The sequence below is a fragment of the Columba livia genome, chromosome 2 (genome assembly GCF_036013475.1).
Source record: "Columba livia isolate bColLiv1 breed racing homer chromosome 2, bColLiv1.pat.W.v2, whole genome shotgun sequence".
NCBI lineage: Eukaryota > Metazoa > Chordata > Aves > Columbiformes > Columbidae > Columba > Columba livia.
In genome coordinates this window covers 39707297-39733682 of record NC_088603.1, presented here as the reverse complement: position 1 = coordinate 39733682, position 26386 = coordinate 39707297, and the positions used below count along the sequence as shown (strand labels likewise).

Here is a 26386-nt window from a genome sequence, read left to right as displayed (position 1 = left end):
GGTAGGTGCCCCATCTCTGGAGATATTCAAGGCCAGGCTGGACAGGGCACTGAGCAACCTGATCTAGTTGAAGATGTCCCTGGTCATTGCAGGGGGGTTGGACTAAATGAGCTTTGAAGCTCCCATCCAACCCAAACTATTCTATGATTCTATGATTGTAACTAAAGCATCTGACAGATAAAACAATGTGAGGTTAATGCTTATGTGACGCAAAGTATTACAACTGTTATGAGTAGCTTAAAAGTGCTTTTGCATTTTAACGGTTTAAAATGCCAGAGTTGTCACAAGTTGTACCTTAGTTCAATTCCTTCAAAACCCACTTTAGGGTATGCTAAGTCAATTGACATTTATGTCCAATCATAACCCCCATTTCTAGGTCTCTCGATGGCATCTTGGCTTCTGTCCCGCAGGAGCAGAGAGGTCTGGGGGGAGCACGCGGGGCCCGGGGAGCCTTACCCAGCGCGTGGCTGCAGCTGCGGCACGGCTCGGCCAGGCTGACGCCCGCCTGCCCCAGCTCTGCCCGTGGTGGCGTGGGAGGTGGGTTGGGGTTCTTCCAGCCATTGCATTTACAGGATTCCTCAGCCTGAAATCAAAACAAAAGGGTGTATCGATCAACAGCATTTAAAAAAAGCAAAACCAAACACAAACGAGGAGCTTGCTGACACTGTGCTATTTCAAAAGCAACAAAAAAGTTACATTATTAATTTCTTTTTTTTAGTTTGTTTGATATTTGTTTGGGGGTGTTTTGTCATTGTTATTTTGTTTGGTTTTGGCTTTTAATCTTCTACACGACTCGGCTTTATTTTTTAGAAAGAAACAGAATAGCACCATATATAGAGAGATTAACATGGTTCTGGTAAGTAAACCATGCTCAGAAAAATACACAAACTCTAGCTAATTTCCTCACAGAAAGCCCTAGCTCCTATATGAAAGAAGTATTCAAACATTTACTAGTATATCAACATGTGCAGATCCTGCCACCAAGAGAGTTTTAGTGATTTAAACACAAACAGGTTATCTAACAGGCAATGCGTTTATCATTGCCTTATCAGCTACACCAGTAACAAGGAATCATGCAATTAAAAACAAGCCCATGACAACCCAAGCAGGGTTAATGACATACTGAAACAGGCAAACAATAACTGCAGTATTGGGGAAAGCTGGCTACAGCAAGGCTTGGCCACAAAAGCAAGGGATGACAAAGACACTGACCCTACCAATGAAACCTATTGCTCACCCTGGAAGGTTTATTTCCACTCAGTGACTGTGAAACACCACCCACAGGCTGCAGCTAAATGGGGTGATCATGAAGGGAGAGGTTGTGACTTGCGTAATCATGTTTCAAACCATGCAGAAGTTCTAAGTCCCAATTCTGGTTATCCAAAGAGCAGCCTTATAGGAGGGGATTTTCTTCTGCATGTCCAAAAGATCTTAGTTATTTTGATGGCCAAGTACTACTAACATCATTTGTGCTCCCATTTGAAGATCTGATTAGAAGAAAAGTGTGTTTTTTCTACTTCTCACAGATATCTGTGCACTAGGCTGTAATAAGATACTCATGAATTTGTAGTGCCAGGGCCTCAGTGAGGAAAGTATGCCAACTTCTGCATAATACTTATGACTGAAACAACCTTAGTAGGAAAAATTGTGATGTTAATATATCCAGCACTAAGGTGTCATTTTTCAAAACCAATTCTGAATATATTTAATGCAGTTTATTTCAGGAATCTATTTAATTTTCCTTTTATGTTTCCAAATCCCATCCTACCCAGGAGAAGCAGAAAGTTTGACAGTTTGACAGCTCCTAAGACTGACAGCCTTGGAGATTGATGGTAAACTGTTCTTCCAAAGTAGTTTAAATATTCAGCAATCTGACCACCAAGAAAACCGCTGCCTGCAGTTTGCTGCGCACCACATGATGTTTTTACCATATCTAATACTTTAGTCTTTCTCCGTCTGGGTTCCTCCAGCAGGCACCAAGGGGTACCAGTGATGCTGTCAGCACCCAGAGCCACCAGCATGACTCAGAAATCCACCTGCAAGTGCCTAGCAAAACCACTTCCAATGGAAGGGGGACAACCTGCATCACCTGAAGCCCCTGGCTCTCCAAACTCACTGCATGCGTGCACACCCCCTGTCACCCACCTATTTGTAATGAGGCATCAGGAAGGTTTCAGTACTAAATAGAGGGAAGATTAAAACTATTTGTTTTAAGTCTCATAAAATGAAATCTGGATGGATTTATACTGAATGTTATTTTTCTATCATGTTTTCTATGAGTAATCTGATTGGCAGAGAAGCGAAGATAGCTTAATGTTATTTTACAGCAGAAACTGTCTCTTACAGTTTCACAGGCACTGAGCCAGTTTTACTTTTGTTTGTTATCCAGACCTACAGGACCTCTTAAAGTTTAATGACTAGAAAGAGAGATCAGTGATTGAGTGACACCTGTGAACCAAGGACTGCCCTGGTGTAGCGCTTTGAACATCTATGAGATTATGTGAAACCACACTTTCAACTAGCATCTTGAGCTAGACAGAATAAATATCAAACAAGCTATTCACATTTGCTTTGTGGGAGAGACAATGCTGCCATGAGAGTTTTTGCAGTTAAGACAAGGATAGAGAAACTTTCACAGAAAACAAACAAACAAACAAACTGTCAGAAAATGAGATTATTGCCAAAGAAAATTCAAGAGATGATCACAAAGAAGTTCTCAAACAAAAACTGATTGAATATTATTTTAGGGAAGTAAGATGAGATCCTTCCCATGCAGCTGTCCACACAAATGTTAAACACTGTAAATGACTGACATAATATCATGCTTATTATTAATTGTCTTAAATCATACCACAATAAAACATGTCCAAAAAAGAACCCTCAAACTAGGCACAAGCTTTTTGAGAATATTTTTCTCCAAGTGGAAGCAGTATTTCACAGAAGCTCACCACGCAATGTTTACTATCAAGCCTAAAAACTATAAACAGTGAGTAACTACACAAACTTTAGTGTCACACAATAATTAACAGCAAAGATGCAAACAAACAGATGCATGAATCGTGATAACAGCTCAGTTAAACTGCCAAAAATAAGTATCAAGCCACCCACAGAAGAATAAAAACAGCGTGTTCAACGGCAGATTTTTTTCTGCCCTCAGTAGTATTTCCTCGCCAGATCTTTCTGAAGCAGATGTTAATTTGTATTGTTCAAATTATTCCAGAGACCTTTCTCAAACAACTACTAGGGTGGTTTTTTTTCACTAATCTCTCTATAAAACACCAGAATCAGCATAAATGTTCTGTTAACCACGGGAAAACAGAACCCGAAAAGGTCCTCTTTAAAACTAAGCTTTCATTGTAGATGTTGACAGTGCAAGTATTTTGCAATGAATACGCAATGTGCATTCCTCAGTGGCTTAAATTGCTGAGTTGTTTTAAACCTTCCAAAGCATTTAATTCATTCAGTCCTTTCTTTGACTATCTTCAGCTTTTTCCTTCTTCCCTCCTTTTTTTTTTTAAATGTCACTCATCTGCTTTTCATTAGAAAATAAAGTCTGACTTCACCTCCGCAAAAAACTTAGTTTCAGATCAAAACAGTTTTGAGGGGAGGAAGGAAAAGAAGCATTTGAACTAGTACATCCAGTCCTTGAAGCCTTCTTTTCTGGGACATCTGCAGAGCTTTGATAAAGCCACTGGAGAAAGTTGGGGACTTCTGCCTTACTGAAGCCTGCAAAGTAACGACTGTCATCTTTGCAGGCCTGGGGACGACAAACACCACACCTTAATAAAATTGGATGAGTGCAGTATAATAAAACACAATCATTAGACACTGTTGCCTACCTCCACCAAGAAAAACTAACAAACAAACAAACAAAAACAGTGCAGAAATTATGTACATTTTGCACCATACAATATAATTGAAATAATTTTTGACCCCTTCCACGTTAGGCGGAGCATTACAATGCAGGAAATCAAGCTCTCGGGGAGCTCTGGGCAGCGAAAACTGCAGCTGTGGGCAAACTGAAGTTCTGAAGTTACTGTTTCCTTTAAAATACTGAATATACTGATAGTAGGTCAAAAATGGACAGTGAAAAAATACCGTACATTTTAACACATATTGTTAGTATTTTTTATTTAAAAAGGAAGCACCTGAAAGTTACAACATTGCACAACTTGGCCCCTTTTCAGTGAGTTTCATGTGTCTAAATAACCACGAATAAATGAAAATATTACAGTGACTTATAGACTAAAACATTCCTCCACTTTTAAGACAGTGAAATCAGCATAGGAGCATGCAAACTCCAAACTAACTTAATTACAATTTAAAAGACCCCAACAATCTTAAAACTGAGTTTCAAGACAGCTGTTGTGCTGTGCTCTTTCCAACTCCAAATCATGCAGGTTGCCCTGTCTGGTTACTGAGGTGCAAAGCAGACTCAACAGATTATACATACACATTACAGATCTTTCTATTTCCAGGAAATATAATTACTCTAGAAAAAAACATTGATCTTCCCAACACAAAAGCTGTGTAAAATATCCTGTAAGTTTCTTTCCTGCAAGCAATAATCTCAAATTGATGCTTTTAACAAAGAATATCACACAAACCATAACAAATACATTGATGAATCTAAAATACATATTTTTCCTACTCAGATATCCAGTATCCAGCAATCAGACAGTCAGACACTGCTTGGGGAGCTACTCATATGTATCAGGAAATTAGCTGACCCATTTGTCTTTAACAATACAAAATAATTAGTTCAATGTTCTTCATTTATTAATCAATCCAAGTGTTTTATTCCCTGTATTTTCCAGTTTCACTTACCAAATATGAAAATGATCATAAGAAAGCTTTAGATTTCTTGTATGTCTCCTATACACTCCTACAGAAAACAACTTTGTTACATTTCCAGTTGAGCTTCAATGAGCTGTACTTGCACTATACAGAGCCAAGTAGTAATACAGCCAAGTCTGCCTCATTTTAATCTATGAAAGCCAGGAAAAAAAGTATTTCATTATAGAAACAGTGATACGTATTTACCCTATGAACTCTGTTCTATGCGGAAGAGCAGGAAAATGCCATAGAGGTCACCTTAGGATGAGATGCGGGAAGCAGCGCCTCTACCAAGGGTCAGCAGCTGCTCTAAAGCCTGGGACCCAGAATTTACTTCAACCTCTGCCACTTGCTCACTTGCTGCAGGGCCTCAGCCGAGTCATTTCATCATAACTCTTCTCACTCTCTGTTTTGTTTATCTAAAGCACAAAGCCTTTCCTCAAGAAGGATTATTCCCCGCTACTTGTGCAAATGTCACAGGCTACTGGGCTCTAATTACATTTATAAGCATCCAGGCACTACTGTAAGATGTATGTAATGAGAAATAACCAACTTTACAGAAAACTTAGTGTACTAAAATAGCACATATTTCAATTTATTTATAAAAAAACTTCCAGTGAGACTGAAGAAAGAGTTGTGTTTCCACATACTGTAAACCAATAGGGAAAAAAAAAAGCTGAGGAGACTTCCTCCTACATCTTCATTAAATATATTTATGTGTGTAAGTCACACAGTGCTTCTTTTATATAAAAGTGCTGCAAGCTTGCATGCCTAATGCTCAGTTTCACACTGGACAAAACCAAAATGATGTATGCAGCCATTCAAATGTGCACAGATATAGCAAATGCCAAATACAAAACCTTGCACAGCAAACAGCACTACCATGGACTTCCAAAAGTCATGAAAACGGTGCCAACTCCTAATATATACCTTATTGTTTAGAACATGCTTTTTCCCCACCACCACCCCACAAACTTGGGCATTTAAGAAGGTTTGTTTGGTTTGTTTTGTTTTTTACACAGCAGAGCCTGTTCTCCCCCTTCCACCGCAACCTTTTCTCACAGGGGAAAAAGTCAAGTAAAGCAGCTCAACAGCTACAACTTTCCTGTCCTAGTTCTTTACCAGGAAAAAGAAACAAACCTCACATTTCTCTAACCTGGGCAGCAGCTCCCTAAACTCCATTCTTGTTCTGCTCAGAATATGTGCACACTGAAGATGTCTTTGCCAGCAGTCTTTGTCCATGTTTCCTGTGAAGAGAAGGGATCACTGAAGAAGGACCAGGAGGTCCCTCTCGGGGACCGAGCATCCCACCTCAGAGCAACACCTTCCACCCTCTTTTGCTTAGCATTTCTGCTGTTACCAGTGATATTCATCCTTTACATGGCCACCAATCACTCCATCTACATGAGGGAAGGTGATAGATGCTACGGATGCCATTACGTATTTTCTGAACTCCAACTTGTACAGCGCTGTGTAGATTTACACAAGATTCACATACAACCACTACTTAATGCATACAGATGTCCCCTTCAGAGGTGGTATGTTTGTCTTCTCTCACTCTTCTACACTCACACACAGAAATGCAAAATTAATGGAAGAGAAGTTGCAACCCAAAGTATGAAAAAGTTCGAAGTTACACTCTGCATTGCTACAGTTTCTTGCAAACCACTAATGTTACAAGTCAAGTAGTGTCATTTTGGAGCACCTGCCAGGTGTTCAGGAAGAAAAATAACACATTCTTCCACCCTGCTGAATCCTTCCCCCTATATCCCACAGGAGAAGCCACTTGATTAGTTTTCAAGGAGCTTCCCGTCTGCCTACTTGCTTGTTTTGAGACCTGAAAGAAAGCTGCCTGCCACTTAATTACTTAAGTGAAATAGCAAAAGTAGGTTTTGCATTTTAATCTGTACACAGAACAGCATTTAGTGCTGTGGCTTTGCCTTGATCCTGGTGGGAGGAAGAGGCCCTGCGGTGCCCTCGGCCATGGGTCCTGCTCCATCCATCACTGGAGTGCCAGTGGGGCACACAAACAGGGCTTCTCACAGACGAGGGACAGTAAGGCCACCCCAGCGGAGCACCAGCAGCACGAGCTCTCACCACAATGCACCCCACCACCAGAGCTCTGTGACAGGGAAAGAAGGGCTGGCAGCAGGCTACAGCACATCCTCCACGCCTCTGAAATGGCACTTGTCCCCCTTCCAACAAAGTACCTGTGGCAGTGCACACATGGAGCTGGTGGGTCCCCAAAAAAGCCAAGGGTTTGAAAGGAGACAAGGCTGCCTGCACTTCTTCGCAGCACAGCTACCTCTGTGGGGCAAAGCACCTCAGAAGAGGTTTTTACTTTTGCCCTCACGAAGATCATCTGGAGGTATATCAGAGGAAGAAAAAAGAACCGACCACAGAATAAAAAAGCAATTCACTCCAAACAGCCCATGACGCATCCAGGATCATTTAACAGCAAGTCTTGGTAACTTTACAATATGGGGGTGCAAAGGGGACTCAGCACTGGGAAAGCTTCAAACCATGCCACCCAGCCTGCAATGAGGGTCACAGGTTTCAGGTACACTAGCTGCTCTTTTAACTTACTGACAAGGGTGTAATCTTGCAATGTCCTATGTATGCACCAAAGCTGAAGTGGAGGTGCCTGCACAGATGGAAACAGCTAAAAAATTGAAACGTGTGGCTTCCTTAATTTGCCCTCACATGACAACATTGCGCCACACCTTCAGCATACAGTTAAAGCTCCTCACACCACCCGACAGGGCTATGAAGTCATACTATGATGCTTCCCCATGTACATTAGCATTTATTTTGGCCTTTCACTTAATGTTTGCCCTTTCGAGGCTTCCAAAGTAACGGAACAGAGAAAATAAGATGCACATTTCTCCCGAACAGCTACTTTCAATAACAAAAGCATTACTAGCGGACTTGACATCAGCACTGCCAATCTGAGTATGTCAGACCTGCTGTTCATCCAGGAAATGCCCTGACAGCCGCACTGCAGCCAGCGGCCCGTGCTCCGACCGCACTGGTCCTCCTGTGTGTGCCGCATGTGCACGCGCACAGATGACAATGCCAGTTGTCACAGGCCTCCAAAGGCAGGAGCGACAGCTCTGACCTGGCTTCCTCCATCTCCGACAAACAGGCAAGTCCTGCTTCTCCCAGCAATTAGAAAATTGCGGGTGGAGGGAAAGTACTTGTGGAGGAAAACCCTGGGCAGCTCTGCCGAATATGAGAAGCAAGCACCAGGCAGGCGCTGGAGAAGAGATCCCCGCCGGGGCAGGGTTCAGGCGGGCAGCGGTAGCCGCTGCCGACCCGGGCACCGGACAGCGGGACGGCGCGACATGACCGGCAGGGACACAACTTTCCCAAACCCGGAGGCCGCGCCCCTTCGCATCTCTGCCAAAGCGGCTCTGACGGTGCCAGCTCGGGGCAGCGGCTTTTGCGATGTCAACAGCCCTGCGCTGCGAGGCCGCCGCCGCACCCTGGCCGACAGGCAGCCCCCGCCCGGGGCCGGGGGTGCGCTCCCACGGAGCGGGGACAGGGCAGGGGCCGGGGGGGCCGCCTCCCATGGGCAGGCGGGTGTCCCCGCTCCCCGCCGGGGTGTTTACGCGGCTGGCAGCTGCGGCAGCGCTGTCAACCTAGCGCTCACCGCCGGCACCAGAAGCCACCCCGCCCGCCGCCGCCTCCCGCAGAAGGACGGACAGACAGGCGCTGGGGTTGGGCACCTCCACTGCCGCACGGCTAGGGTAGGAGGGAGGGCGGCGCTGCCCCCACAGTCCTGTCTTTGGTGCGTTTGGGCTTTATTTTTTCGACCACCGGCCGGAAAGCTCCGGGGGAGCAGGATTCACCGGCACGGCTACTTCCGCGGGGAGCGTCGGGCTGCAGCCGGGCCGCCTTCCCCGCCCGGCACAGCCCTTCCCCACCGCCTCCTTCCCTCCCCTCCCTTCCGTCAATCCCCACCCTCCGTGGGCGGGTGGGCGCCCGCGGCCGGGTACCTTGCAAGCGGAGTAGACGCCCAGCTTCTCCAGCTTCTTGGCCCGCGGCGCGGCGCGCAGCTGCGCCTTCTTCCCCGCGGTGCGCGCCGAGCCTGGCCCCCCAGGGCTCTCGGCGGCGCTCCGGGCCGGGCCCCCGGCTGCCGGGGAGCCCTGCTGCGGCCCGCCGCCCGCCGCCCCGGCACCGCCAGGCTCCGCCATGCCCGCGGCGCGGCGGCAGCCGCCCGTCCGGCCGGCCGGCACGGTGCGCCCGGCCCTAGACCCTCCCCTTCGCCGCGCCGCCGCCGGCTGCTCCCCGGGGGGGCGGGAGGAGGGATCCGCCGCTCCGCGGGCGGCTCCTGCCCCGCCGGGCGGGGGCTGGGGGGGCCGACACCCGCCTCCCGCTGCTGCGCACCGCGGGGGGAGCGCCCGCGTCCCTGCGCAGGGGCGGGCGGCGCCCTGCGCCCCCGCGGAGAGGGTGGCGGCGGCACCCGCTGCGTGCGGGAGGCTGCAACGGAGCCATCCCGGCCCTCCGGGAGGTTGCGGGGAAAGTTGCCCTAGAAAGAGGCGACATGGCTGGCTGCGCGCGCTGCGCTGAGCCCGGGCCGGCAGCGGTGACAGCGCGGAGCGGCCGCGCTCCCGAACCACAGTGAGCCCGCGGGGCTGCCACAGGCTCAGTTCCCCCTCGTAGGGCCATTACTTTGTTCGGCTTAACCATTGTATTTCTCCACTGTGCACTTTGCGGCAGCTTTTAAAGGATTCATTTTTCCCCCAGATGATTTCTGATTCAGTATAGAAATAGCCTTCAGTTTTAAATACAGGAGAATTCAACAACTCCGCTCAGTTCTTCGCATCATGTTTTTGGGGCTGGCTTTTTTTCCTTTATCCAGGAACAAGTGTTGACAGCACATAAACTTAAGTCTTGAAGGTATTAACGGCAAGCTAAAATTAAGTAAATGATCCAGCCACAGAAACTGCACTCGATGGACAGAAGCAAGTGCTTCGGTTTTGAGGCGGTTGCGCTCTGTTGCACATATGTAAAAAAGTGGTTGAGCTGTGAGAAACCACAAATGGCAGTTCTATAGCACGCCAGCACGGTTTCAAAGGTTGGGATTGAGACTGGGTGTTTGCATGTGATCTACAGCTCTTTGATGTGCAAACCTGAAGCTGCAATATTAGTTTGAAAGGGAACCCCAGCCTATTAAGAGCTCTCACAGATGCAGGGCCTTAACACCTTGCACGGGGCAAGGAAAGATGACTCCAGACTTCTGCAAAGTTAGGAGTGGGGAGGGGGTTAGAGAGAAAACACTCTCCCTGTGGTCTCCCTCTTCCCTCATCTTCTCAGCTCCTGGGGATATATTCAAGCAGAAGGTTATATGGTCAGTTGGCTTTTACATTAGATGATATGGGTGAAAATGGAATAAAAATCTGTAGTATTTTCACGAAAACGCAGCTCTGGGTTTGGTTTTCTTTTGGAGGCGCGAGTATTAAAATCGACGGAGGGTTGATGGAGGGGTCGGTCGGGACCTGCACCCCGGCTTCCCGGCGCCAGGGGACCTCGGTCCCGGGGAGATCGCGGCGGAGGCTGGGGCTGGCTCGGGGCTGGCTCAGGGCTTCCCAGCAGCTGTGACAGCGACCCAGTAAGATGGCTGCTGCCATCTCCCGTGCTTTAAGACGGACTGTTAAGGTGGAGGAGCCGCTGCCCTAGGAGGCGGCTGTCCCAAGCTTTACAGCAAGTTAAACGGGGAGGGAGGGGTGAGGAAAGTAGATTTATTTAAAATTTAACAGATAATATTTTTAAATTTTTTTAAGTGTCTAAATCATGTTTTAAAATAACAAATAGCCGCTGTATGGTAACAGTCACCTAAGGACATCTTTGCTTGCATCTTTTTAATGCCGGTTAGGTTTCTATTCTCTGACTTGAAAATGAAACTGTTACTGCTTAGTTTCACTTTCAGCTTTTCAACTACTCTTCTTCGGTAGCAAACGTTACAAGCAAAGAGCGCATCTGGAACAACAAATTAGCTCCTATGGACGACTTAATGTCCATGCCTGAACATAGACGCTTAGTTCTCCTGGGAGCTGCTGTAGCTTTTAAATCACCCAATATGGTTTTCTTTTCTTCTTTTCTTTTTTCCTTTTCCTTTTTCTTTTTCCTTTCCTTTCCTTTCCTTTCCTTTCCTTTCCTTTCCTTTCCTTTCCTTTCCTTTCCTTTCCTTTCCTTTCCTTTCCTTTCCTCTCCTCTCCTCTCCTCTCCTCTCCTCTCCTCTCCTCTCCTCTCCTCTCCTCCTCTCCTCTCCTTTCATCACCAGCTTCTCCTTTAAACGGTAAGCTAAAGATATTTAACCCAGCGTTAAGTTTGCACAGCTGCATATAAATGAATTAGAAATTTTCAATTCTGAAAGTATTTTTACCATTTTCACACAGATAAGTAACTCCACCGGTGTTTATTAACGCCACTCAGCATGTGTTTATGTCTGAAGCTGCACAGGGGAGTGTTCACAGGATCACAGCATAGGGAAATGACCTTATTCTTCAAGGTCCTTAAAAACCTGAGAAGTTTTTATTTCCATTAAAGAAAAATCAAAGGTGGATGTTGTTACAAAGCAGATGCTGACTTTGGTTAAATTCCCGAGTATTTGTTTACATTTCATGGTGTGTTTATGAGGGTCTAATTGGAAAAACACCGTTGTATTGCATCCAATAAGGCACTGGTTAGTAAAAAGGCAAATAATATTTTTATTGCAGTTTCTTCGTGAATCCTCAAGAGCACAGCTGTTCTACTATACCTTTTTTTTTTTTTTTACCTTTTTACCTTGCTGCTCACTAGATAATGAGAACAGTAAATCTATCAGCCTGTGGCTAGGGATACAGTTACTATAGTAACATTTATAAACACTAATTTCACAACACATGCCGAACTACCGCCTGCTACTGCAGAGGAACAGCTTAGAAAGAAATCACTCTCTAACTGCAAATAGGTAGGTCTTTCTTTTTTTTTTTTTTTTTTTTTTAACCTAAAGCCTGATTTAAATAATTGCTCTCATTCTAACTCTATGCAAATATATTAAAAAAAAAAAAAAAAGGTAGCGTGGTCTTGTGTTAAACTGCTTCCAATGACAGGTAAAATATTACATTCACAACTCTGGCAAGAATAAGGAGTGAAAAGATCATTAGCTGGCTGGAAACATGGGCCTATAACTTGGGCTGTATTGAGTTGTGGTGGCTTCAGTGAGTGTAATTTGGCCATGGCAGGTTACACACATTAGGAAAAAAAAAAAGTGCTTTGACATATGAATGTATACATATAATTTTTGATTTCATATAACCAAGCTAGCTTTTTCTGTTGACTGAGTTTACCAGCAAGTACATATTAATTTTATAATTGTAATGCATGAGTAACTCTGAGCAACAGAACACAACAGAATCACTCTGGTGCTTATTTTTCACCATTAAACACACACTATGAAGATATTAAATTAGTTTCAAACTCCAAGCATTGTCTGAAAAACAGTTTTTTCAGTTTCTGTCCTTCGGGGCACATCAGCAGGTTTGCACAAGCCAAGCTGACTCTGAAGCCAGCATTTAGCAAGTGCTGGTGGGAGCAGAATGAGCCTACCTGCCTGCGTTTCTCAGCTGGCAAACTCAGATGAGGAGCCCCATGACTTCAGGAAGACTACTCATCTGCATCAAATGAAGCAAGCCAGGAGTTGGATAAGACCCGAGTGCCAGCTCCTGTGACTTCTCTGGTCTCTCGCTGCTAACAGCCTTAAGGAGTGCCTGCTCAGAGCTGGTTCACCCAGCCAACACGTGCATCTTGTGTTTGCTGCTCTGACCCGAAATTCACTGTGAACACCTGACAGGCTTAAATGCAAGAGCATGTGTGTTATTCCAGTAAGGGAGGCAGGTGCATTCTTGATGCCAAGTCACAAAAGAGGAAATTAAAATGCAGTTTAGGGTGTGCCTGATGCCTGGTTATTACCTAGTTATCACTTAGGGCTTTGGGGGCCTATCTTGGTCACATAAATTAACGAATGACTCAACTAATAGCAGCCAAGTGCCTAATGCTGCCTCTCTGAGATGGATCTCCCAGCCCACTGCTGAGCTTCGGGGCCCACCCCTACCCCTGATCCTCATCTCCCAGCTTAACCGGAGTGAGCCTGCCCGTCCCAGACCTCTCTACCTCTCCTTTTTTTTCAAGATGGGACTTTCTTCCTGCTTTCCCACCTGTTTTTTTCCTTGCCATCCAACGCAAATGTGAAAAGAGGAGCTCTTGCCCCTCCTGGGAATTTCTCTGAGTATAAAACCCTATTGTGTCCTTTCATTAGTGCATTTCTTGTGGGTGAAGTGGCCTCCTTCTTGGCTACCACATGTTCAAGACTGCTATCAATATTTTGAGAATTACAGGAAGTATTAACAGTACAAAAGTTTTGTTTGTTATGCTGTCTCTAGCATTCTGTCAGCTTCCCATGGTGCTTACATGTCACTTAAATAATACAGATGGCAAACCTTCCCATTAGGCCTTTGTCTGTTACAAGGAATCTCGCAGCCCAATTACTCAGTTTTTAAAGGAAAACAATGTGGAAAAAAAAACGCAAAAGAAAATGGAGAAAATGTCACTGCAACACTCATGGCTGTTTTCATAACATAAATTTTTGTTAGTGATGGAGCACTTAGCTAGTTTTATTCACTTCTTACCCTGATGATGCTCTTCTTGACTGCAGTCAGAGTTCTGATTTAACACAAACCAAGCGGGAAAAGCAAAGGCAGGGCTCACGCAGGACAGGACATTTACTGCTTTTGCCAGTACAATGTGAATTGTATGTGCCAAGTTCAGAAGTTCTTTGCTAAAGGTATTTAGCTATCTGTGGTCACGACATAGGCTTACACTGTGTTATTTTGTGTCAGTGAGCGCTCTAGATTACTTCATGCAGCACAGGATGTACTATCTGTTTTTCCCTTACCTTTTTTTTTCTTCAGCCTCTCCATATTTTTTTTGTCTATTCCTTCCTCTAACATACTTTTCTCTTGTTCCTGCTACTTAATATGTGGTAGAAATCACCACAATTCTCTGGGACCTCGCTCAGTGTACTTTGCCTGTGCTTTGACCATTTTGCTAAACCACCCCATTGACAGGGACAGACTTTTTAGCTGGGCCTGTTGTGATGGAACAAGGGGTAATGGTTTTAAACCAAGCTAGACATGAAGAAGGCATTTTTTTTACAATGAGGTTGGTGAAACACTGGAACAGGTTGCCCAGAGAGGTGGTAGATGCCAGCCACATCCCCAGAGACATTCAAGGCCAGGCTGGATGGGGCTCTGAGCAAACTGATCTAGTTGAAGATGTCCCTGCTCATTGCAGGGGGGTTGGACTATATGAGCTTTGAAGGTCCCTTCCAACCCAAACTATTTTATGATTCTACCATTCCTGTGCGGGGCAGGTCAGTTAGTGGTGGCAGCCTTACAGACCCCTATGCAACTGGCACAGGCTCACCTGACGGCAGGTGGGAGGGAAGGGGCACTTGAGTAGCCACTGACCAGAACCCTTGATAAGACACTGATTTAAATAATAGAACTCCACATTGAAAATTCTTTTTATTTCTGTAAGATGAAGTTACACTGGCCTAAGCACATTTGACTGGGCCAAGCCCACTCCTGGGCCTTCCCCATATCTGTGTGGGAGAGCACCTGGAAATGCTAAGAACTATGGACACAACCACAAGCACCATGACTAGTCACTTGGCTAAACCTCAGAAACGAAACAGGTTAAAACCCTTCATTTAGACCAACTGTAATTGCAGTGTTTATGGTTAGAAAAAGTAGAGGAACCCCAGGAGTACAGCAGTAACCCCAGGCGTGGGTTTGTGGTGTGGGGGAGGCAGGGTGTCACTGGGAGGAGAGTGCAGGAGGCAGTTATATTATTTTTACCCATCTTCCACCTTCTGCCACAGCTTTCTCCTTGTGGATGCCCAAAACCTCACGTGTGCTCTGTGCTTCCCCTCCTGTGCTGAGCACAGTGGGCTTGCCACCCCCACTCAATGCTTCATACCCTCTCCGCACCCCCTCGCTCTGCCCCACACAAGTACTCGATGGGTTACAAGCTGCCATCTCTGCCCCACCAAGACAGACTCAGCTACCAAGAGCAGGTGCAAAAATACCTGGGGTGGGGAAAGTACTGGTTTTGCTACTCTCATTTCCTAGTTTGATGCTTCTTCCCAGCTGCAAAGCTACACCTCTGCCCAAGCAGACAGTGTTACAAATTATAACTTGCATCTAAGAAGACCTAATGATAGAGGCTGTTTCCACTTTATAGGATGACAGAAAACCTGTGGGCCTGGATTCCTAAGATTCTAGTTTTGGACAACACTTAAGAAGATAAATAAGGAGACTAATCTTAATTTATTCTATAATTATTTTAATTATTAATCACTTCCTTCTTTCTTGCCCATTATCAGGTCTAGAGGTGGGAGTGTTCCCAAGTCCTGAAGGCAGGCTCTGCCCCCAGCATGCTCTTATGACTCACCAGGTTCATCTTTATCTCTTCTCACACCTTTCATAACAAGCCTTCCTTGAAGCTGCATCAGTTTCTTCTGAGGATACAGTAAGTAGGCTACTATGCACACCTAAGTTGACTCACTTGGGAGAAGATGTCTTGTTCCTTTTGTATCATTCCTTCTGGAGATGATTTTGGAGAATGAGAAGACCAGCTCTGCTAAAACTGGTGGAAGGCATAGGGCATGCATGCCAGATGAGCAAATGAGTTTGTCTTTTCAGGTGAAGAGTTTTTCAGAGGCCTTATGTGAGTTTAAGAAAGGCTACATAAGGGTTTTCACATGAGATATTAGCTCTTTGCTGCTTGGGCCAAAGGTGACCATGTAAAACTGGGACTTGGTAAGGCGGCCCCTGCACAGGTGACAGTTCTTGCCTGTACCCTGGCTGGAGCTGTGCCATCAGTCAGCAGAGGAACAGCGCTGAATGCACGGAGACAACAGAAGCCATATTGTGGCATCACAGGCATGTGGGAAAGGGGGCGTGAAGAGGAAAGCACTGGCTGAGGCATGAGCGGAGGAAAGGCATGGCAAGAAGTGAGGAAGAAGGAAAAGACAGGCAAGCCAATGCTTATTCATCAAGAATTTGCAGCAGTAAGGCCTGTTTATATATATTAGCTGATAATAGTGTGATGAGAAGCTCAGGGAGACTGTGACCTCAATTTTACATCACACAGCCCTCCTCTGCTTCCCTGTCACCTGCAGGCAGGCAGGCAGGCATCTTTTCAGTGCTGCTTTCAGCATTAATAATAGTCACCATTTTCTAAGAGCAAATGTAACAAATAATAATAAAACAAACCTCATGGAGGAAGGAGGTCAGGACTAGAGATTGTGCAAGTTAACTGCTGACTGACAAAGGTGAGGAAGAAGCACACTCTGGGTGGAGACAGGAATGACATGTGTCAGAGGGAGATGACTGCATATGGGACTCCTCTCGATACAAATCCTGGGTCCTCAAAGCTGAATGAGTGACATCTTCACTAAATAAAAAATGAGATCGTAGTGCCAAACTGCAGAAACAGAAAATAACCTCACCTTGCTCTATGAACAGCAAGCAACCCCAAGTGCCTGCAGCTAGAGAGGGTTGCCAGAAATACAAGGTTTACTGGGATGATGTCCTCCTCTGCCATACAAATCCCTGGTCTGCAGTCTTGTGCTCTCCCTCAGTTCTGTTCCTCTTACCAACAGGGCAGAGAGGTGAAACAGACTCCCTTTCCTAGTAGCAGAAATAAGCACTGGCCAAGGAGGTCTCTGTTGTGACACAAACAGTACATTTGATCTTTGCACTTGAAAACACAACAATCTCAAACTGTGGTTCACTCCCCATTCTTCTACTATTTTTTTTTTTTTTTTAATCTCATTCTGTTTTCAGGTCAGAACATTAAACAGTGCTGGGTTTTGGCTCCCTGAATAGGCACAGGGAAAGTGCAGTGAACTAAAAAGCTGAATTTTATCTTTCACTTTCTGAGGCTGAGAGCACTTCAGCTTCATGTATGGTGTTGTCAATTGAGCTGACAGCAAAAAAACTTGAGAGTCTGTCTGTGTTCCTGATGAGGGAAATGCAAGGAGAGAAGGAAATACAGACTAATCTTGTTACTTCATAAGAAATCAACAAAGGAAATATTTCCTTTTTTGTTTCATTTTTACAAGGTTTTCAGCTATTGACATATGCAGTGTATGCATACTAAAAAACCCAAACCAAGCAAACAAAAAAAATCAGGGCTATCCTTTTAATAATCATGAGCAAAATGATTGCAACTGAAGAGCTGCAGCGTATCTTTTTATTCTACATGAGTTGTTATGAATTTTATCCTGGTTATTTACACATTGTAATGAAGTGGGACTGTTTTGGTGCTCTGAAATTGTGATTTGTTAGCACTTACACCCACTTACAGAGATATAAACATCTAGAAATTATGTTTGTTATGAATTAAGTTTACCGAGGTCAAACTAACATTTTGTGAAGTTTTCAATTTCTTGTCTCTAATCCAAGGGGCTTTTATATACACTAAATGTAAAATGAGTTCATACTTAAAAGGCTGACAAAAAGCAGCTTACCAGATCTTCTGTATATATTAGTCCTAATTTTTCTCATGCCTGAATGCATCATCACGATGACAGCAGTGAAAAGGCTTGTGTGATCTCCCAGTCTCAAATTCAAACTAAGCAGCATAAAGGAAAAACGGATCTGCACAAGCATCTCTTTCCCTGCTATTTTGATCACGTCTCGTTATCTTGCCTCACTAAAGTGGTTGCAGCATTTCTAGGGACGTCTGCTGCTCACCTCTTGTGGAGAGATGGACTTTCCCATAAACTGGTCCTACAGCAGATTGAGAGCCGTAGCCAGCTGCAGGCTCATCTCTGCAAGGTCAAGGTATCCTACAGTGCCATTAGGGTTTTTTAGGTGGTATCACCTCCACTAAAGAGATTAATTACAAAATTTTTAAAAGAAAATCTAACTCAGCTGATCAGAGGCATCTGATTCTTCAAGACATACTGATTTGAGCTGGCAGAGGCCGAGGCTTTTTCTTTTTAATGCTCCTGTAATTCTCAAAGAGTTAAAGGAATTTTTGTTAACAATCACCATAGGAAAAAAGTGCATGCCTTGAAAAACAAATAATTAGAAATGCTTATAACCCAGAGGTGACGGACAGAAATGATGACAGAGAAGAAAATGTACTTCCCAGCTGAAATTCTGGAAGAGACAACAGTTGCAAAATAGTTAAAGTGTGGTTGTATCAAGTTTGAAGAGAGATTCCCCAAAAATGGATGAGGCTGAAGCAGGATGAAATTACCAAAGGCTACTCTTGTGATGATGCTGTGGGATATTACTGCTGCAAAACCACTGCTGTTTGCCCTGGTGGTAGATTAACAGCAGTTGACAAACTGAGAGTCAGAAATCTTTGTCTGGTATTTCTCATCCTTACACACAAACACTAAACACTAAATAGAACAAGCATAGTGAATTGAAATGTAAACACTATGTTTTCATACTTAGTAGACAGATGATGTATAAGCTGGCAAGCTGAGTTTCTCGCATGGTGTCAGGATTTTGTGCTATAATGGTGTCTGTACCTGCACGTTATGTGCTAATCTAGGGGGAGAGGATGTTATGCAAGCAGCTGTAAGGCTGAACTGCACATCACTTTATGGGTCACAGCAGCCACTCAAACAATTTTAATTTCATCTGCTGCTTAAGCAATATAATATCTCCTCTGCATGTTATATACTTGTTTTCTTATCCATTTCAAATGATAGGCAGAATTATTAGTGCTGCTACCAATAGGGTCACCTCATGTTTTCCGTAACTTAAAACTCTGCTTGGTTCTAACTGTTCATACTGAAATTTCCCAAGCCTGATGCAGGATCATTTGAAAAAGTTCCAGGTTATATGGTTTAGCTGTTTCTGAGAAAATAATTTGAAAATTGTTTGTTTTCTTGCATAAAAATAGAATTCCAATAACTATTTTATGGAGAAGCTCTAAGATTGCCAAGTTTTAAACTAGGGCTAGAAATTTGGCTGAGATGGAATCAGAGGTGCACCTTTCATCATTCTTGTAAATTCACCCAAATTGGAGCAAGTTAAAATATTAAAGAAGAGTCAATTTGCTGGGGCAGAGTGGAGACACACTAGTGTGTAGGTGCTGAATTCGGGCAATCCCTTAAGCATCGGCTGGCCTCTATCAGGCAGCGCCTCACTAGGACTTATTCTACACCTCCAGCTCTTGGGTCTGTAGCACCAGGTGTCAGACCTAAGAATAATCTCATTTTTTATCCTGGTTCTCAGTACTCCCTTTAGTAATAATGGGAGAAGACTGAAGGTGTTTTTAAACACACATATCCCCACCACCAGCAGGAGTGGTATTTGGAAGCAGATACGCAAAAAACATTAAGTGTGGAGTATGGAGAGTCCCAGGACTTGAGAGATAAGACAGCATTGAGGAACAAGAGTGAGAAGAGACTGGGCTGAAGTTGAGGCTGGACCAAGGAGCTGAAGTGGGAGAAAAGAGGCACATGGGGACAGAAGGAAGAGGTCTGCTTTGGCTGGGGAACTGGCAGAGAGGCTTATGCAGATGACACCCTTTGTCCTTGCAGTACATGGCCTCGACTTCACATTTTCAGCCTCACTGCTCTTCCACGAGCTCTGTTGCAAAGTGCATCTCTCCTTCCGTCCTGATGGCTGGAGAACACAGAGGGCACTTGCTGCTGCTCGCAGATCTCAAAGCCCAAGCAGCAAGGCTGCTTCCCACAGAGACCTACAAGCTCAAATGCTGCTTGGCCCATTTGATGCTACTTTTGTTCTTCATTATGCTTTCTTGATTTAGAAACCGACACATTCAAAATCCATCCTACATGAAAGGAACATGAACATTGCAAAATCTAGCTTTTGTAAGCAAGAAATACAATAGAATATTGTCCACATAAATCTAACTTATCTTCTGCGTGCCTAAATACAATGGTATAAAACAATTCAGTGTTTTCTAGTTGGCTCTTAAAAGTCCTCACAACCCAAACTGATGACAATGGGAATGAGATATGATTATATACACCAATGCTTCTGGCCATGTTTCATGCAAGACTGTCAGGTCTTTTTATCTTATCTCAAATATACCTTATTTTTTGTGAAAGTAGGAATTACACTCCACTGCCATGTCTGGAAAGTGATTAATAGATACAGAAAAGCTGATGAGAAACTACTTCATGTTTACAGCTCTGACAGTGTGGAGGCACAGGGTTATGTACAGAATCACAAAGAGGAAACAACTGACGGAGACCTCACGAGGTACAAGAATAACCTCAACTGTGTCATGAATTCTGTCATCCCAAACTTTTCACTTCTTGAGTTTGCTCTATTACTAATTTTTAACAGTTATTAGTTACAATTTTCTATATAATCTCATGTGGGTTTTCCAGTTTCTTGATCACATACAAAATAGTAGACAATGCAATTCAGAGTTTATAAGAGAGTCAGAATAAGGCTCAGGTAAATGTAGTGTTACCCAATATTAAAATATTTAAATATAAAAATATGAAAACTCCTAACATATTCAACTCCCTTATAGACTGACATGGGAGGAAAAGTCACAAGACAAAACAAACCCACCTGATTTTGAACGTTCCAGAGATGAAGATCATCAGCTGGAGAAGGTCACAGTTGAACCAGAGAACAATGATTCAAAGCACATTTCAGTTCTTTGCTCTACGTGTCAACAACCAATATATCCACACCACCTTTTTAATCACAAAAAAACCCACAAAGCCCTAACTTTGCTGGGCTTTGATAGCCCACAAACAAAGACTAACAACAAACGACTTTTAGCTCATAGACAGAAACTTATATCAGAATTGACCCAGACTCCTAAATATTCTGAGAAACAAAGGCAGAAGATTGATTATTCATTTGAATTCCTTATGGATAATCATACTCCTACATCACATTGGGATCTTCCTGACATTACCAATCCTAGTACTTTTAAGAAAGTAAATAATTCTTTAATAAATGCATTAGCCATTTGTCAAGACAAAAACTCCACATGGCAGAGGGACATGGAAGACAGATTTATCGTGCTCGACAACTATGGAAATAGGTCAGATACATGTTTTCTGGGGTTAGTTGATGGCTCTCACGGTGTGGCAGCTGCAGAAACAGTTGCAGCAGAGCTCCCACTTTTATTTCTTGACCAGCTTGCTCAAATGGATTCCTCCTACGAAAAGAGTAAGGATGAACAGCAAATTCTAGATTCTTTTGCCACAGTAATCAATGCAGATTACAAGAAAAAAGAGAAGATTTTCTCTGATAAACCAGGCAGTGGCAAGACCAACAAGACCAACACTTACAAATGGATTCACAAAGCATACGCCAAGTCCTTTTGGAGAATGGATAGACTTTTACGACTGGGAAGGAACGAGGTTTCCAAAGTTCGCTGGAGTGGCTGTTCAGCTGTTACTTGTTTGGTGGAAAGAATCCCCAGCGAGGAGACAGATGTCACTGAGGAAGAAGGAAGAAAACATTCTGAAAACAACATAGACTGTCCATTAACCAGGACAGCCAAAGGTGCTGCTGGCTTACTGCATATTGCTAATGTAGGTACGTGCGTTCCACACTGGGACACTTTTTTTTTCCTCCACCCTATAAAAAGAGGAAACATAAGCTAATCTAGAGATTTATTTGCAGTAGATATTTGGAGACAAAAAGCTGCAATTGCTTTAACTTGATAATGTGAAGGAGACAAGATAATTCCCTTGCAACTGATATTGGTATCAGGCAATAAATATTATACTTATCTAATAAAGTACCTTCAATATATTTGAGTTAAAGCAGTAAAGTCAATTCACTAATGCAAAAGACACAATTAAGAAACATTCTGTAATACACAAGTGACCTCTGCAAGAGTAGTAAGGACAGTGGTTTTTTTAATTCAAGAGGAAATTTATGGTGTCATTTTAGGGCAGACAATCATAAATCTGATTTTAGATCTGGTAAATCCCTTGTGTCAATGAAACGTGCTTAAGATAGTCTCCACGAAAAAAATTAATAAGAAGAATAAGTGACACTACATTTTTCTACCAGCAAACTGAAAGCATGATCTGTGGGGATCATCTGAATTATTAATTTCTGAAATTGGAATTGGTTGTTATTTACTATTATTATGGAAGATCTAGTCAACTTGTTTCCTTATGAAGGAGAATCCTGCTTTGCCTTTCTGTAGCGTAGAAAAATCAGGCATTAATTACAGTCAGAAACACTGATATATTCCTTATTCTTCTCCACCCAGCCCTGCTGCAGGCAACACTGGACAAAGCTCTTGCAGATATTAGCAGCTCTACTCATTTTATGTTCCCACTTGGTGATTTGTGTTACCAGTTAATTTCCCAAGTACATAAGGCAGCTGTAAGATTACAAGCAAGGCATTGCTTTCCCATAAAGGAGTACACATGCAGAATTACACAAAAAAAGCTGTTGGGTGAATAGTTTCAAACAGATTTGTATCTACAGTTATATTCTCCAGTGTCTTTCAGTCTCTGCTTGAAGCACATGCCCAGCACTATAATACTTTCCTATTACTCTCCCTAGTATTAGTAAGGACTGCACCAATACTGCACCTTTCCATAAACATGGGCACTCTTTCCTCCTGAGGTGAATGTATTCACAAAACTTGTAAGACTCTTTCATCTTTCTTCATCTGGATTTTGACAAAAATTAGTCAAAAGGGCCAAAGATCAGTAGGAAAAGGTGGTAACATTCAACAGCTTCTATTTCTTCAGGAGGAAAAATACAAACAAACCAAAAATCAACAAAAAAAACAACAAACCAAAAATATATTCCACATCTGGAAAAACCTAATTCCAGATTAAAAAAAAAATGCTTGACAATTATAAGCAATCCTCTGCCAGTCTGAGAACAAATACGCACTGACACCATAATAAGTAACTGTGGTCTACTCACTCCTTTTTCTCTCCTCCATTTTCACAACACTTGTTGCTTTATCCATATTTCTCTACCCCCAACAAGCATTTTTGCAGCTACTACAACTTTATTGTTACTGATACCAAAATTGGTAGTTTAGCATTACCTCAGATATTTTTGCAGGAGATACAGTTTACTGCAATACAGGAAAAACTCACATAAAGGTTAGAAGCTTTTCAGAGCCAACAAATGCATTTGTTTTCACCTAACTGGGGAAGAAACATTTTTACTACAATGAGCTTGAGAGGTAGGATGAAGGTAAGAAAATCTGGTGGAGAATTCACCCAATCTAAGTTCTCTGGTTCTTGTTACCTGCCTCCATCCTTCCCTCCCAGATTAAGGTTTTATGCTGGCTACAATTAGAGATACTGTAAACTCAAGCTCTGCTCGAGTTAAAGCTTGAAGTTGATCAGAGATGCTTTAAGCCCTTTTATGATTGAAGTCCACATTTTTGAACCACTTCTAAACACATATTTATTTAATCTAATACACTTAATTTTCCACCAAATGTATCACATCATAGAAGAAGATTTGCACATCAACCTTCGTTCCCACTCCCCTGGGAATGTGTTCTTACATTAGTACAGACATGTTCCATCAGCACCAGGTAAACGACTGAAGAGGACGAGCAGGAGATGGTGGCACTGGCCAACTTTGCCTTCTTCATTTAGTCCCGCATTGACAGATCAGCTAGTTTTTGTCAATCCTTTTGCCCTGTCTCTGGTTCGCAGACAAGAGACTTGCATCCAAAAGTGACTAGACTTTGCTCGCTCTTGCAGTCAAACTGTTCCACATGGGTCATATTATGCTCTTTGTTAGGCTTACAGCTGGTGGTCTTACTCCGAGGGTTCAAAGGAAATTTTAAACAATCTTCTAGCTCTCCATGGACATCAGAGGAAGCAGGAGGGAGCAAGTACAAGGAAACATTCACAAAGCATAACTTAAGGCATCTACATTCTATAATCAATAAAACAGGGGTGTCCTTCAGTTTGATGTTCTGAATCACGTTCTAGAGAAATGTGCCTTTGCACAGCCTGCACTTAGATGTCTCCTACAACAGACAATGCCAACACTTCCCAAAAAATAGAACTACTGTATAAGCAGTACCTACTTATAAACACTTTTCATAGATCTGTGCCCAAGTCTAGCCAGATGATATTAAAAATACAATTTAAATGATCACACTGCAGCCAGCTTAGTGTCTGGAAAGATACCGGTCTTCTCAAGTTCCTTCTGTAAGGCATCACTTTTGCCTTTATGCCAACACATGGAAGTAGACCAATAACCTCCCCTAACACAAAAAATGGTCTTCTCCCAGTGTAGCCATAGAGGATCACAAACAATACATCACTTTGTTTCAGAGCTGCTTTCGTTTATGCTCTGCATTCAGTTTTGACAAGACTAGTCACTTGCAGTGTTGCAATTTCCTAACATGTTTCATTCTCACCCTGCAGATTTCAAAAGTATTAAGAGAAAACTAAAGTACCTATTCCTACTAAAGGAAATGAGTTAGTCCTCGACTTCTCATGACGGATGTGAGAACTGTTATTCCCTTGGGTCCCTTAACCAAGGAAGAGATTTAAGGCATCACATTAATAAACTGTAAATTCTACACACATCCAAATTATTTTCAGGTACTGGAAATTTTATATGGCTAAAAATAGCCTGAACCTGAAACTTCCTGATGAGTTCATTCAGCCATAGTATCTTAAAAGCACACACTCTCCTAGAAAACAAAAAAACACCACAAAACCAACACTCCCCCCCCCCCCCCAAAAAAAACAGTGTATTTGAGAAAAATATGCACTTCTGCTTAAAATACAGTCAAGAGGCAATATTTCTGTCAGACTGAAATGTCACTTGGGACTCCTCATAAGAGTTTAGTTGCAGTCAGAAGAATAAGGTTCTGGAACAGTCCTCTGAATAATGAGAGAAAAAAACCAACCACAGAAAACTTTGCTGTAAAATATTAATTGACGGATATATTGTTGCCTGTGGCAGTAGATAATTAAACTATGACTTCATTTTTTTTCCCCAGTCCTTAGCAAAAGGCTGTTAATGTAACAGTAGTATCCTTAAAACAAACAAACAAACAAAACACAATATGCTAATTCAAAATATCCTATTTCAATTTTAGGTAATGCACATGCAGTCTTATGTAAAAATGGAAAGAGTCACTGCCTCTCAAAAGAGCACAGCACTTCTAATGCAAGTGAGAGAAAACGTATATTTCAGAATGGTGGAAATATCAGCACTAATGAACCGGACGGATTAGTGGAGGGGTACCTGAGAACTACAAGGGGTCTTGGACACCATGGAGATCCGGTACTGAAAAGATCCATTATACCTGTACCTCATACTATATCTGTCCCTATTGATGATACTTGTCAGTTTCTTATTTTAGCTTCTAATGGGCTTTGGGAGGTTTTGGATTACAATGAAGTACTTGCTTTAACTCTAACAACATTCACTCAGTATTTGAGAATGCATGAATGCGTTCAACAAAATGGAACTTCTCCATGTAACTGTCAGTATTTGATGCCGCTCACTGAAGACAATTTAAAAGACTCAAAGGCTATTAAAGATCTGCAAGCTGGAACAGAGATACTGTGCTCCGCAGACATTTTTCTCACTGAATCAAAAGGCAACTTGGAACGAAATAAGCCCAAATATTCTAGGATGAGCTATTTGCAAAGTGAAGATGAAGTTCCTAAGGAAAGCAATGACCACAAAAATCAAGCTGATCCAGAACTGACTCCTTTCAGTCACAACAAAATAAATTCACAGAACGGAGAGAGAAAACAGTCTGATTCTAGCACACAAGGTAGCTCTGAAGCACTGGAAGAGTTTGAGTACAGAGAACTTAATCTAAGTAACAGTTTTCAGCCACAGTCACAGATTGCAGTGCAAAAAGAAACAGATACGGACACTTTCTGTGCAGCAGGTCCAAGTTGCAACCATAAAGAGCTGCAAGAGAATGTACTGGCAATAGGGTCTGAAGACACAAAACAGCCCTCAAAAGACATAAAAGCATGCCTAACTGACTCAGGTCCACAACTGGCTGAAAAAACGGACTCCAAGATTTTTTGTGACAAACTTACAAGTTGTGCTCGTCAAGAACTGCAAAAGACTGTATCACCAATGGGTTCTAAACCATCACCACAGTTTGAAGAGGACACAGAAACATACCCATCCAATTGTGAATCACAAACTGCAGGAGGAGGCAGAGTCACCTCTGAGACACTGTACGACAATGCAGCAAGCTACATCAGTGAACGACTTGTACAGACTGCATTAGCTGCAGGTTCAAGAGATAACATTACTATTTTGATTGTACTTCTAAACGGATGCGATAAGATACCCAATTACCTCAACATTTAAAAAATTATCATAGGATAACTGGGGTGGCACATTAGATAGAGGACAAGCTTACATTTAGCTGTGTCATGAATTTACTTGTAATCATCTTAAATGCTGACCCATATTCAGACATCTTGTCGGAAACTGTTCAAATACAGTAAAACCTTCTGAAACTCGCAATAAAAAACGCTAATCAAAAA

The 26386-nt window shown here is 43.0% G+C and overlaps 3 protein-coding genes across 4 annotated transcripts in view; 2 read left to right on the top strand and 1 right to left on the bottom strand.

Annotated features, from left to right (window-relative positions):
* The window catches only part of KAT2B (lysine acetyltransferase 2B), a 43846-nt gene extending 34729 nt beyond the window's left edge, over positions 1 to 9117 (bottom strand). Inside the window, exons 1-2 of one of the 2 annotated variants that reach the window (XM_065051533.1) lie at positions 8835 to 9117; positions 457 to 583 (exon numbers count right to left, since the gene is read on the bottom strand). In XM_065051533.1, the coding sequence (XP_064907605.1) occupies positions 457 to 583; positions 8835 to 9032 (325 nt within the window). In that variant the 5' untranslated portion in view covers positions 9033 to 9117. The remainder of the gene's footprint in view (positions 1 to 456; positions 584 to 8834) is intronic. The other variant, XM_065051534.1, reaches the window with a different exon arrangement.
* LOC110360135 (uncharacterized) lies at positions 7751 to 20715 on the top strand. The gene is made up of 3 exons (XM_065051538.1): positions 7751 to 8626; positions 15266 to 15411; positions 20482 to 20715. Exons 1-2 carry the CDS (start codon positions 7887 to 7889, stop codon positions 15294 to 15296), a joined length of 771 nt encoding a protein of 256 aa, XP_064907610.1. The 5' UTR covers positions 7751 to 7886; the 3' UTR covers positions 15297 to 15411; positions 20482 to 20715.
* On the top strand, positions 19667 to 26386 carry PP2D1 (protein phosphatase 2C like domain containing 1). Its single transcript, XM_065051532.1, has 3 exons — positions 19667 to 20141; positions 20422 to 21446; positions 24964 to 26386. Exons 1-3 carry the CDS (start codon positions 19876 to 19878, stop codon positions 26205 to 26207), a joined length of 2535 nt encoding a protein of 844 aa, XP_064907604.1. The 5' UTR covers positions 19667 to 19875; the 3' UTR covers positions 26208 to 26386.

What these genes read in the sequence shown, in the direction of transcription:
- PP2D1 (XM_065051532.1), top strand. Translation starts at nt 19,876, where the DNA reads ATGACAATGGGAATGAGATATGATTATATACACCAATGCTTCTGGCCA. An exon ending in ACTGACGGAGACCTCACGAG is followed by an intron (nt 20,142 to 20,421) that starts GTACAAGAATAA and finishes ACTCCCTTATAG; the next exon opens with ACTGACATGGGAGGAAAAGT. An exon ending in ACTGCATATTGCTAATGTAG is followed by an intron (nt 21,447 to 24,963) that starts GTACGTGCGTTC and finishes TTTCAATTTTAG; the next exon opens with GTAATGCACATGCAGTCTTA.
- LOC110360135 (XM_065051538.1), top strand. Translation starts at nt 7,887, where the DNA reads ATGTGCACGCGCACAGATGACAATGCCAGTTGTCACAGGCCTCCAAAG. An exon ending in CCCCCACAGTCCTGTCTTTG is followed by an intron (nt 8,627 to 15,265) that starts GTGCGTTTGGGC and finishes GCCCATTATCAG; the next exon opens with GTCTAGAGGTGGGAGTGTTC.